The 13,906-nt window shown below is 43.8% G+C and overlaps 1 protein-coding gene across 2 annotated transcripts in view; it reads right to left on the bottom strand.

Annotated features, from left to right (window-relative positions):
* Nucleotides 1-10,387, bottom strand: part of SDCBP (syndecan binding protein (syntenin)) — an 11,138-nt gene extending 751 nt beyond the window's left edge. Inside the window, exons 1-7 of one of the 2 annotated variants that reach the window (XM_010149023.1) lie at nt 10,305-10,387; nt 7,116-7,194; nt 4,507-4,616; nt 4,035-4,193; nt 2,502-2,677; nt 1,121-1,292; nt 501-592 (exon numbers count right to left, since the gene is read on the bottom strand). In XM_010149023.1, the coding sequence (XP_010147325.1) occupies nt 501-592; nt 1,121-1,292; nt 2,502-2,677; nt 4,035-4,193; nt 4,507-4,616; nt 7,116-7,194; nt 10,305-10,355 (839 nt within the window). In that variant the 5' untranslated portion in view covers nt 10,356-10,387. The remainder of the gene's footprint in view (nt 1-500; nt 593-1,120; nt 1,293-2,501; nt 2,678-4,034; nt 4,194-4,506; nt 4,617-7,115; nt 7,195-10,304) is intronic. The other variant, XM_010149031.1, reaches the window with a different exon arrangement.
* Between the last annotated feature and the right edge of the window lie 3,519 nt (nt 10,388-13,906).

Genomic DNA, 13,906 nt, shown 5'->3' with positions numbered 1-13,906 from the left:
ACCTGAAGCATTAATTAATTCCTAGCAAATTCAAAACCCTATTTTTGCAGGAAAGATCTAGCTGTAGAAAGCCGGTGCTGCCAAAGGATTAGGAAGACACCTGTATCCTGCCAAGAATCATGTTTACGTCACCAGAACTGGTTTCTCTAGAAACAACATTTTAGTTACAAGGCAACAAATCCTTAGGTTATCCCTGTACTTCGAAGTTCTCAGAGACTCAGGCTTAGTCAAATTATGTTTAGAAAAGGGTTTTTTTTTCCAAGAGAAAAGGCAAAGAGCATCACTAACATATGATCAGTTTAAAAACAGAACCAAAACACACCAGGTTTGACCAAAACATCAGATTAAACAAGTTTTCAGACTCCCCCCACCCCTTCTCCAGCCTCCAGGTTAGGGTTGTAATTAGGTCTTATCACAAGTACGTTTTATTCACCTACAAAAACAGAGCCCCTGTCAACCCGATGACAATTAACACCACAGTTGCTCTGTTTACTACCTACCTCTTTATGATGTACTCATAAATGCTGGAGGGCATGACGGTAATGGTCACTACGTTTCCAGCTGTTGCCAAGATGTCTGCGATCTGGGGGTCCTGTTATCAAACAAGAAGTCACATGAGCAACATCACTCAAGCCAACTAACAAAGCGTTTTCTAGACAGGTTTCATGCAGCTCGAGACCCTCACAATCCCTCACCTGGGGCAGTTAAACCGCCACACCTCCAACACCATTTCACAGAGGTTGGGTTACAAGTCTCTTGCACAAGCCAGCCTGAGAAGCACAGATGTTAGATGTTACACACTAAATTCCTACTGGAATTTGACACAGGCTGGCAGGGGGAAGCTTATTCTTCAGGTTTCACCAGCAAAGTTAGACTCAAGATAAAAACTGAGGCTCAGACTAGCCAGGTAGATGCAGAGAGGAAGAGAAGGAGTTGCCCTACCTACAGATAGAAAACTGCCAAGAAACCTCAAAGCGTGTCTCTCCAAGCCAGTTACCTCTCATGACTGACTTTATTTTATGAACATTCAACGTGTCAGAATCCTTTTCCCATCCAAAACACAGCTTCTACACACAGAGAGCTCACAGCTCCCCACACCCATGCACTCTACTCGTTTTACCTTCAGTCCGATTACATTCTGGCCGTTAATTTCACAGATGTTGTGCTCTGTAAGAAGTCCGTTTCTTGCAGCAGAGCTGTCTTTCACTATTGAGGTTATTTTGCCATTCTTGAATATGAAACCAACATGCCCTGTGCTGTCCTTATGCATAGTAATAATCCGCTCAAAAGGCCTAGGAAGGAGGAAAGATATAAAGTGTGAAAACAAGTTTTCAGTCTACTACACCAGAGAAAGCACTTCAACCTAGTACAGTTCCTTTTTTTGTAGATCAACAAAGTTGAAAGTAGAGACTCATACATCAACTACAGTGAGAAGTAGTTTGGTTTAACTTCATTTTGTTACTACGTGCTACTTTAATCTCCTCTTTCCAAGGTGAAGTCACAGTGCATTTGTAGATTTATTTCCTAAACCTTACATGTTTTCCCCTGTTCTACAGGTATTCCACCACCTTAATAAAAAACCCTCACACAGCATACACACACACACAAACAGCTGTTAAAAAAAATCAAGTTTTATCTACAAATGTGAAAAAGGAGCTAAAATAGTGCAGGCAGTTGTAACAGCTGCAGGTAGGACCACAGGATTCCAGAGTACAAGGCTTCCCCAAGAACAATTTCACTGCCTTACAGCCAATAAACCTTTACGTTGTGTATTACATGTTACTGAATCCAGCAAGGGGCTGGGGAGTTGGGCACAGGAGTGGTAGACAGGGAATCCACTATCCCAGTATTTTGATTTCATACATGACATAAGTATGGAATCTGTTACTCCATGCCCTCCCCTGGTTGATTCTTAAAAGAAGAATGAAGACTGAAAAAGCTTCAAGATGTACACCTAGTCACATCACGCATCATCCATCCTCTTACAGCCTACAGACCTTGCGTTGAATCTGACCTATTATTAGTACATCCAGCTAGCTAGAAACTCATTAATACAATTAACAATCTGTATTGGCTCATCAAGCATACTTGTCAATTCATATGTAAGCAGAGTTCACAAGAATACTATCACGCTAAATAAACACACACGTGTATTCATTAGCAATGAATATCACGATACCATCTTTTATTGCTTTTCCAATTATTATAAGCAAAAGTCAAGTTGCATCTGAAGCAGCACAGACCTCTTGAATGTGGAGTTGAAATCTGACTTGTGCTATCACTCATCATGGCCAGGCATGTGTCGATGGGAAGTTTCCAGGTTCCCACCTATTCTGACTGTTCCCACAAGGAACATCTCTGAGGGTTCAATACCTCACTATTGAAGCGGACGAACCACCAGATTCTGTTATGCCTGCAGTGCTGCTCGAGCAAGGGGAAACCCCAACCCCTCCAGTACTGAGAGATGGATAACAACCACCGGCATGTGCCGTTCATTTTACCTGTCCCGAATGACCATGGAAATCCTCTCTCCAGAAGCCTGTTTCAGAACTTTATGTGCTTTATCCGAACTCCATCCTGCACAGTTTTCACCGTTGATCTGCAGCACTTGGTCCCCAAACCGCAGACCAGCGAGGGATGCCGGAGAGTTTGCCTGAACTAACTGGACAAATATACCCTACAGAAGAGAAAAAAGGAAAAAAACCCCTAAATACCAAACCAGAGAGGATTCTTCCTTAAAGATGAAAGCCAGTGACAGAACACACAGCACTTCAAAGTCTCCCAATCCCTATGTAATGCCAGAGAAATGGACCAAAGGACTCAGCAGTTCTCTCTCATTAAGACACATTTTTGAAGTTTCAGTCTACGTGCCTTTTAATGGACTGACAGATAATTACTGCTAGAATAACATCAGGAAATAAGAATGTTGTTTTAAATTCTGCAAATCTAGAAAGAACAAGGCAAGCATAGCATTGAATCCTAACTTGAATGGGTAAATACTGTTCTGCTTTAACAAGAGATCTCAACAACTGGATCAAGACAGACTAGCAGTAAATTTGCGTTATCTCCCCGTGCAACTACGAACTCTTCTGCAAGGCATCAGTCTGTATACAGAAATAGCTCAGAATGCTAGGAACGCCGGGGCAGATGTTTCTTTCTTTTGCAGTCCCAGTAGTTTTCAACCCTGTATTGATTAGGACTCGTCAGCACCTCAGGTAGTAACAACCAAGGTATTAAAAAGTAATTCTAGTCAAAGTACCCCTAAAAACCAAGTAAAGTATATCAAGGCAAACTGTAGATGATACCCTCTCAGGGTGGGGGAAACAAGGTAGAAAGCAGGTGGAGAGGATATCAAACAAACATGCTACTCAGAGCAAACCCCAGCATTTTTTGGATTACAAGAACTACAAAAAGCACTTTAACCCTCTATGAAGCCTTCAGTAGCAAAAATATGTAGCATTTTCCATGCTAAGAATCAAAAGATACCAAAAGAGAGAAGTTTAAGGATTTTTTTTTTTGGTGCAACTATGTTCATGTTAAAGGAAACTCGAAAAAGCCCAAGATCACTCTTTACTGGTAGGTAAGATGACACCCTCACCATCCTTACTTTTCTCTCCAGCACCACATTGCAAGAACCCGTAAAAGAAGAGCTGTTTCTAAGCCATGGGCAGTTCTCTGCCCACTGCTGGACTTCAGGTATTGCCCAGCGTTTCCACAGAGAGAGATAAAAATCCTGAACTGCTAACAGGTATCACAGCAGCTCTGCAAGGATGATCTCATGCTCTCAAGTGAAAAAATTTACAAGCATTTTTCAGGTGTTATAAAACACAGAGAAGTAAACTGCTGCTGTGAATTCAGATCTCAGTCCAAAGAGCTGAACCCTCTAGTTACTCACCTAATGAGGGATTTTCAAATTCCATTAATGGGTAAGCAATCATTATGCCCAAGACAATTTTGTGAGCGTACACTAAGTTCACTACAAATGTAATCCAGTAGCAAGATCTCTACGGGCAAAAGCAAGCTTCTGTACTTACATTGTCAACAGACTTCAGGCGAAGCCCAATTTTGCCATCCTGATCTTTACATAAAATTGCCTCGCGGATGCCTTGCTTAATTTCTGCTCTGCGAATTCCAATATCATTTCCAGTCACTGGAGCTACCATGTAATTAGTAGAGGGCCGTGTTACCAGTTGCTGATTAAAACAAAATAGCCAGACGCCTTAGTTTCAACATTTTAAAATAGCTGTGCATCAGTTTACACAAAGTGATAATTTAAACAAAAGACACAACACACATTACGTCACAGCACCAGCTCTTCCCCACCTCCCACACTGAAGTGTGCAGCTCGGTTTAAGACCAGAGAAAAATAGGTACTGTTACTTAAAATAATTCCCCTATCAGTCAAGTATGGTGCATCAGACAAACAGTAGTCTACTCCAGAGCATGCTGGATATACATTTAACCTTTCTAATTTTGTTTTCTAGAACACGCTCGACTGGTACCTACACCCTGCGGCTGAGCAGCCACTGCCACTGGCAGGGTTCTCTGCACCTCTTCCTCACTGAGGCTCAGGCCCATATACTGAGAAAGTTCTGGATACAGTCTGGGGTATAAGCCTATAGGAGAAAAACAAACCAGAAAAGCCATCAATACAACTGCTGGTTTAACAAACAGTTACTGCTTTCACAGGTACAATTACTTCACCACATCTTGTGCTATTATAATGTGTTTCCATTGAAAATTACGACAGAAAACCCACCCAAATCAGGACTGATATGCTATCCCATCTTAAAAAAAAAAAAAGGCATCCAGACAAGCAGCACTTAGAGATAAAGAGCTTACAGAGAACTTCTAGTTTCAGCTACTCCCTTCATCCTTTATGGCACAAACATTAGACAAACGGTGGTACATTCCAAAACCAACGCTGTGCTGCAGTCTGTGACGGCATGCCCTCACTCCCAAGGTTTTGGCTAGTTAGGGGGGAACCATTCTCCCTCCCACCCCTCAAAACCAGCTGTGCTGGAGAACACGCATAGTGACCTTCCACCAAGCGCAAGACAGCACTCGGAAGAGGCATCCATGCCACGGACATTCCGGATCCCAGGCACAGAGAAGTTTCTGCAGAAGACAGCCTCCTGGCTGTAAGGTCCACAGTTCAGCCTGCTTTAGTAGTCTTCATGGACAAGAGCTGTCATTTCCTCATAGCTTCACAATGGATTTGTTTTGGACATGCTTCTCAACAAGACAGAAACAAACACAGCCCTTAAAGTGTCCAGCAGGAGATTTCTCTGCCCCCGAGAGGAGTGGGAGGAAAGGAAGTTAAGCTGACAGACTTGTCAGACCTTGAGTCAAACCACTCTGGAAATAAGCTCGATATTGCTCTTGACATTCCGCAGATAACTAACTGGTGCCATTTAACAAGTGGCAGTTAGGAGAACTCTTAAGAGTCCACTGGTCAAACCGGTGGGGATGAAGAAGGCTGCTGGGAAAGTGAGGTGGCACAAGGGACAGCCCTGGAAGCAGGCAGGCTCCCCAGTTCCCAAAGCTTAGGTTTCTAGTGTTCATTTCTGGATACACATATAAAGCCAGCTAGTTTAAGTCTCCACATTTGACCAGAAATGGAAAGTAACTTTTCCGGGAAGGAACAAAGGTCATTGCAAGTTGAATTCCAGTATAAACAACAGGCGTTTTTCCTCCTTAATACCTTCAGTGGTCACGTTTGCACGCTGTTTCACATGAGAGCTGTCCGATCTTATTTCTGGATTGATCTGTCAGCTTGTAGTTTCACCAATATTAAAAGCTTATTAATCAATGTTTCTGCTAATTTTGCTTGCATTTTCACACCCCTAGGACTATACACAATTAACAACACACAAGACTTCTGCAGCTACTTGATTTCTTCTCTTTTGTTCTTCAAAGACCACAGCACAGGATGCATCTTTGCTGGCTGTATTACATTCTCATTCAAAACAGACACCTCCCAAATAGCAGAACACATCCAAAAGCTCTTGATGTGGTTTATTCTCCTGCCTCTGCCAGGACAGAGGGATTCCCAGCGGGTTTGGCACATCCTATAGGTGGTGTAGGCCTCCCTTTGTTTGGGATAGACGAAGTGATTAATCACTCTTCAGGCACACACAGCTCCCAAGCAACTCACACACAGGCTGATGTCAAAATTACATGATTTGGTCAACAGGCACAAGAACCGCAGGAGAATTCAAACTCTGAACAGCAGAAAGAATGCTGCCAAGAAGGGACTGCTGAAGCAAACTCAGATCTGGTCTAGTGAGGTTAGGCCAGGCAAGCATCTGTCCCACAAAGGATCTATAAGAGGCAGCTCTCTGGTGAGCTGTACAGAACTCCTGCTGTAAAGTCATCTTTCACACACCGGTGCCAAGAGGGGAACTGCAGGTAAAGTTAATATCTGGTCCACCAGCATTCTTGAGAGCCGTTTCAGCACCACTGCTGGTTAGAGGCTTTAGGCCTTGTAGAGCAACTCACTAACCCAGAGCTCTGGCCTCAAACATACCTGTGCATCTTCATGGATGCACACATGCATTGGAGGAAAAAAAGAGAAGAAATGGGTACAAGTCGTTCAGCTTTAGGTCTGGTAGATTTCCCACCAGACATTTGAACCCAAAATCTGCTGGAAGCTTTATGTTGATAGTATGAAAAGATTAGGTCCCACCTTCCTGGGCACTTCTCTGCTGACAGAGATCTGTGTTTGTTCCTAAGAAAGCTCATATGGAAAGACACACTGCTCTCTAAAGCTTACAAACATACCTATGACAAATCAGTACAAATAAGTGTTTGAGGTAAGAGTTAAAAAGAGCTCAAGTGGTACCAACAGCAAGTGTTATATTAGGCTCACTTGGAAAAGACTTCTAAAAGTTAAAAGAAGGGTTAGTATTTGCCACAACTTCCTTCATAAGCAAACACTGGTTTTTGACTCCTATAGTACCTTACCATAGTGGGTGGTGGCATTCCCAAAAAGGCATAGTCTCACCCTTCATAAATAGGGTTACATATTTATAGGTATTTTTGATTGCTGTTAACTTGAGGATTTCATAACTGCTTCCCACAACATTAGCATACTAGGCAGTAGGTGAGCTTACCTCCATCAAGAGGTATAGGAGCAGAAGCTTCAGACAAGATTGCTGGATTAGCTGGGTTTGAAGAAAAGGCAGTCTGAGCCTAAAAGGAAAGAAACTCACATTATCTTGTGCAAGACAAGAAAAATCTACAAAGACTTTATTACACTGACAGGAGACTAAATATTTTCTTTTTTTTCCTTGTATAGAGAATCACAGAATGGTTTGGGTTGGAAGGGACCTTAAAGATCATCTAGTTCCAACCCCCTGCGCCATAGGCAGGGTCACACTCCACTAGACCAGGTTGCTTAATATATGCTAGTTAATATTAATCTTGAAGCTCTGATGTTAATCTTTTTCTTTGAAATAAATATACCAATATAACATGCTGTAGTAGTATCAAACTACTTCAGTGGTTCAACTTGTATCTCCCTCAGAGAAAATGCTACAGTAAAAATGCAGAAAGGCTTCACTGTCAACCAGCTCTGGTTTTGTCATCAAGCAAGTTAAAGAGCCCTAAAAGACACATTAAAATTGGCTGACAGAGCTTTATAGCCAAGTTTTAAGGTATGACCTTTGGCAGAGCGTTTTGTAATGACTTTTTTGGCAGCTGGACTGCAGCAGTTTTAACTCTTTACCACCTACAGATGTTATTCATGAGCTCTACCATAGTCCCTTACAATCCAGTGCTACTGGTTTAATACCTTTTGAAAAAAATGGTCCTTCCAAGATGGATTTTTCTACAGAAGTTGCCACTATAGCACACATGCTCAGCTAAGTTTCTATATTGCTTACTGACTCAGAAATACAAGTGAACGTATTGAAGTAAGCCAGTTTCCTTCCTTGTCAATACCTCAGCTACTACTTTTTTGGCCTTGTGTAATCATAACCAGTGAAAAACACTGCCTTACAGAGGTCTGTTAAGTGTGGTAGAAATAGGTATTCCAATAGCTTTTCTGAGGCTGAACGTCAAAGGGGAGAGGAAATTACTACATGCATAGTGAAGCATGCTAGACAGGACATGTAAATCATCTAACGCAACATGGCTGTCAAATTAGTTCATGTTTTTAAGGAAATTATGCTTAAAAATAGAAGATCTCATAGTCCTGTACTCTCCAGGAAGTTGTTTTTAGAAAAAAGTTTCAGAGCAAGAATGACTCATTTATCAGTATCCGATGTATTTAGAAGAATGGCCTCCAACTCGAGTTCTGGACAAAAACAAGGGTTAGGCAATTTAATGTAACAAGTCCTTTCATTTTAACCAGCAGGCATTTTAATGGCACTCACTTGCTATGGTTACAGAATTAGCCTTTCAGTGCTCTGTCCCCTTTCTCCCAGGAGATATATTTAAAGAGGTATGTTTAAGATGACACTATTTTTATAATACACTTTTTGGGAGAGTCAAATAATTTAGCCTTTGCTACCAAAAACGTCTGTGAAAATGGAATGGCTTAATCTTGAAATAATGGTGTTTAGCAACAACAGCATGTACTTCCCCACTCTCTCAGCTATACTCAGTAGACAGTCCGTTACCCTCCTAGCTCCCACCACGGGCAGTAGGAGCAAGATACCATCATGTAACAAAGGCTCTGCACTGGGGATCTGTAACCAAATGCTCTTCTCTCCCACCCCCACCTGAATTTTCTCATAGGCTGCCTTGCCTGACGTCCCACACATCAAGTGGTAGAGACTTTGAGAAATCTAATTTAATGTCTGAGTAGTCAGTCACCTCTGAGTACGACAGCAAGCGCCTGTCCCGCATGAGCTGATTTCTAGAAGACGGGCCTTTGAGATTCTAGAGTCACCAACAACAAAACCAGCTTAACAGAACAGTTTGCTATGCTCCCCGTAGAAACCTCTACAGGGCTTACTCTGACTTGTCTGTGAAACACCACAATAAGCTACAAAATCACATAAACAAGGCATTCTGTCCAAGTCCATAAACCCTACTGAGCATATGGGCAAGGCAGCGTACAAGAAAAGGCCCTGCTCTACAAAATTACTGAAGGGGTCTATGGTTCAAGGGTTACAGGACTCGGAGACACCCTAATTCCATTCCCTCGCTGCTTCATTCAGTGGCAGCAGGAGCTGAGCAGCAGAAAGACCGTATTTATTTCCAGTTGTAACAAACTCTTGCAGTTGGTCTTTGAAAAGCCAAAGGAGCACATTCGTGGCTCCAGGCTATTATTTTTTTCCCAGTTCATCATTACCTGACTGTGGTTAAGGGACTTCGGTAAGATAAGGAGAATGGGTGGTCAGACACCACAAGGAAAAATCCCAACACAGGACCCACAACTTCAAGAGCCCCACACAAACACAGGGAAGACCAAGGCATTCCCACTCTGGGACAGCACAGCAGAGTTAATACGACGTTCTGTGCAGTTTGCTCAGTTGCTTCCCAATGAGGAGGACAAGGATAGAAGCTACAGCCACATTAAAACAGGGTAATAACTCACTGCTGTTGTTTAAACCGGGAGGGAATCCAGTTTAAGTTTAGGAACGAAAAACGGAAGCTAGGTAAAATGCTGCAGAAAGCATGGAAACTCCTCATAAAACACATTTGTGTCCAATTTCTCATGGAGTTTTTATCCATTAAAGTGTTTCAGTATTTTGTTTCACAGATACTTTTGCATCCTCATACTGTCTAATAAGGTGGCTACCAGTATTCTTGCACATAAAGGGTTTTACACAAATGTGATGATCTTGGAAGTATTTGGAGAACTGGTCACTACCGTGAAACAGCTGGAGAACAAGTCCGTAATGACAAATGATGTTAAGAGAGCCAGTGCTCCTTTTTGTGCCCAACTGACCGTGAAAGCTGTCTCTCACAGGTCTGGACACCAGGAATGAGACACAGCAGGTTTATTAGTTCAGACAATACCTATTCGTCAGAGCTGAAGGATGAGAAGAGACTAACTATGTTTATCTACTTAAGACCAAGTATCTATACTTCAAAATAACCAAACATACCAACTTAAAGACAAACGACTATAAAGGAATACATAAAACAAAATAAATATACTCAACAGCAGTAAAATAAGCATCAAGCATTAATCATATTATATCAAGCTACAAAGTAAACAGTTTGTCTTTCCCCTTTCAGAAGGTGATTGTAAAACAAACTCCCACCTACAATAAAAGCCTCCCCTGCCCTGGATTAAATATCATCAGGTATATTATCACCAAAACTCATCTTACTAAAGCCCACCATACCTGAATAACTTTGTCCACCTTCAGATCTTCCAAGGAAGGATAGAGAGACATCTTGATGCAGTCTCACTGGGTAGAGGGAAGACAAAAAAAAGGGAAAAGCAGTCAAACAACAGGATTAGCCATCAGATATATTTACTTAGGACTACAACTTGAATAGAGAAAAAGAAACAGACATAAAGCATTAAGTAAGTGATCGGTGACCTGCAAGTCTCAGCAGTACAGACACCTGACACTGCAGATAATAGATTAAGTGGGTAGTCTTAATGGAATTTATCAGTAATAGCTTTGCTTAATAGACTTCATTTAATGTACTTAGCATCGTCAAAGTTTAGGTCTCAGAGATGAGAAAGCCTATACAGAGAACAGCCTGTCACGAGAAGACAGACTTCAGGAGGCCAGGATGCAATGATGAGGGTTAAGAGGAAAAAAAAAATCTAATCACCCTCCTCCCAACTGGGACAGTATTTTACATACAACCGCAGAAGCTTTCCCTCTGTTACCCAAAAGTACCTAAAAGACTTTCATCAGTTCTGATGTTCCAGTAAGAAGACACTAAAGGGAACGGGCTTCCCATGTCCATTTGCAACACATTAATTGCAGCAAGAGACCATAAAGCAGCCAGATTCAGTCAGCTGTGAGTTTCAAAACACACGAGGCTTCAGGCTTGCTCTCATGTGACGCAGGGAGAGCCCTGTGACAACTTATCAGGAAGTAATGAAACAACAACAAAAAACAAACACCCCAGGAAAATACAAAGCAAGCAAAACCAAGAAACCCACATCACATGATCCTCTAAGGCACCATGCTGACACGCAGCTCTGCTAGAGCCAGGCACCTGAAGCTTTGGGAAATCTCATTTTCCAGAGCTCCTTCACTCACATTCTCACTGAGGTCAGCTGAACTTTGCAAAACCACAATAAGACACTTCACACCAACACACGGGAACGTTTTAATGCAGGGGAAGAGGGACAGAAACAGCAGACAGCAAAAGCCGATGCAGTTTCAGAAGGCGTACAAGGCACTGCGAGCATGGTTAATGAGGCAGCTCTATTAAAAGCTTTCCATCTGGGAATTAATTTTCTCATCCAAAGAGTAATTTAGAGGTCTTTATTAGGGATAACAACTCAGCAGTAATTCCACACTAAAAGTAACACTACACAGGCTGCTCTACATGCAGATTAGAAGTTAGTTCTTAAGAGAAAACACCACCACCACTCCCGACACCTAATGCGATACTGCAGTCACACAATAGACATCTCTTCATTACACCAAGGTCATCACCAGCTTTTCTACTCCTTTAGCAGAGTGCCTGACAGCTCCAGTATCACATCAAACTACAGTTAAAACTTAAAAAAAGTGTGCCCTAAATGCGACAGAGGTCTAAACTGTGAACGCATGGCCAGTTAAGTTGTAACAATTAATTGCCACTGACATTTTTGATGGATTCTTGCAACTAAACCAAACATGGTTGAAGCCTGGAAGCTCTTCAAGTTAAACATACATATTTAAAACCAGTTTAAAGTTCTTTTTTAACTCAGCATTGACCTGAAACAATCAAATGCTTTTGCTCATCCAAAACGTGTAATAGCAAACGCAAGCCCAAGCCTGGCAAACCCCTCACACAGGGTGCCCAGACAAGTCATGCCCAGCATCAGACTGGCCATCTCCTTCTATGCCACAGCTGCCCCAGCACATTCAGGTGCAGGTCCAAGCAGCGGCACACATCCAAAGTGAGCACAGCCCCGTGAGCACGCAGGCAGGAAAGGAGGGCAGGCCAAGGACGACGCGTTCCCAAAGGAGTCACCCGGTTGCAGGGCGGTGGGGCACCAGAGCAGCTTTTTGCAGATGGCTATCTGACATCCACACAGCAGGGGAGTGCGGCACAGGGTCTGCATCCCTGCCCAGTCCCAAGTCCCAGTGACCTGCTTCCACACCGCAAACCCCAGAATGCTTGTACCTCAGCCAGCTCTAGTTCTCTTCCACCGACAGGCAGCCTCAACCTCCCTCTAGTTTACAAAAAGGAGCATGGTGCTTTCTGTAGAAGAGTATTAACAAAGCTAATCACATATTAGTTCTCAGATCACATAAGACAGCAGCTTAGCCTGGCACTTTACAACCACCCCATCCCCCCAGCCACCTCCCTTTCCCAGCTGAAGACTCACAGTTACCAAGGCGCTGCCAGGCTAGCTCCCTCGTCATAGTCTCACCAGTTACTATTTCTGGTTTTCCAACTAAATAGCCAGAATGACCCTCACCACTGTAATTGCATTCAGTGAGCTCCTAACTTCACATCTGGTATTTTCAATTCCTCCACAGGCAGTTGTAACGCAAATACCCCTTGTCAGGTAACATGAGATCCACAAAAACAGTTTGAAAAAAAATTTTATTTTAAACTACGTACAACAGTTGCCACTGTCAGGGAGCACCAATCACAGGAAGAACTTATCCATGACTTCTGTGCAACGTTATTTCCAGTATAAACAAGTTTCAACGAGCACTGTAACGGCTTTCAGAGATGGGGAGTGGCTACCACAAGATGTGAGTCACTATAACCTCCTTTTCCTCTCTTAAAAAGCCACACTGACACCACAGTAATAGTCCTTGATCATTTCCATATTCCTACATGTCGAGAGGAACACAAGTGCTTAGGAAAGTAAAAGTCAAAACCAAAGGGCAAGCATGGAGCAGGAGGGACAGCTGCCACTCAGCTAGCTACCCACACCACCTGGCAGCAAAGGCCTCTCTCTGTTCCTCAGTACCCTCGGCTGGGAAGTCCAACCACCAGCACCCGTCAACACGCCCCACTGAGCAGATCCTGTTTGCCAAAGGGAAGTGCCGGGCCACTGGCTGGAGACCGATGGAAAGGCAGCACTCGTGACACCCTGGGGCTGCCAGAAGGAAGTCTTGCGGGTAGGAGCGATCTCAATTGCCCTCTGTAGCACAGCTGGGAGGAGACTGGCTTCCCGACACACTCTCCAGGTGAGGAACCACGGAGCGGAAGGCAGCGTGGGACCCAGCTCAAGCCCAAGCCTGGCCAGCCTGTAGCAACTGCTGTCTCGAAAGCAGCAGCAGCCAAGAGCGGGGCAGAGGGGAAAAAATACAAACCAGCCACTCGCAAGCGTTTTCTGCCCCGTGGCCCCCGGAGAGGTTACAGCACGCCACAAGGTCACCTCCTATACGGAAACATGGGGTTCCACTCCCCGAAGAGTCAGAAACCTACGAACCCAAAAATTCATCCTTCAAGCAGATCCAGAGCAAAGCTTCTCAGGTCAGGCTGAGGCATCAGGAACTCGGCAACTGTTTCGCAAGACGCGTTCCCCACTAGTCCCTCAGCGTTTCCTCTCCCATACCCACCTCATCAGCCTCCGAGCAACTGTGCTCGTCACGCGTTCGGCCCTGAAACCCGCCGCCTCCATTTCCGACCCGAAGGAGGGCTCGCCCGCCCGAAAAGGCACGTCCCCTCCATTCCACCCCCTGCGGCAACGTTTAACCCGTCTCAAAAAGAAGGCATCGCAAACGCCCGGGTCTCCTCACGGGCCTCACGCAATGACCCCGAGCCCGAACGGGGGGTCAGAAGAACCCGCAATCCCAACACGGCGGGG

Source organism: Eurypyga helias, unplaced genomic scaffold, assembly GCF_000690775.1.
Source record: "Eurypyga helias isolate BGI_N326 unplaced genomic scaffold, ASM69077v1 scaffold14720, whole genome shotgun sequence".
Taxonomy (NCBI): Eukaryota; Metazoa; Chordata; class Aves; order Eurypygiformes; family Eurypygidae; genus Eurypyga; species Eurypyga helias.
Note: the sequence above shows the minus strand (reverse complement) of the source record. Positions and strands in the feature narration are given on the sequence as shown.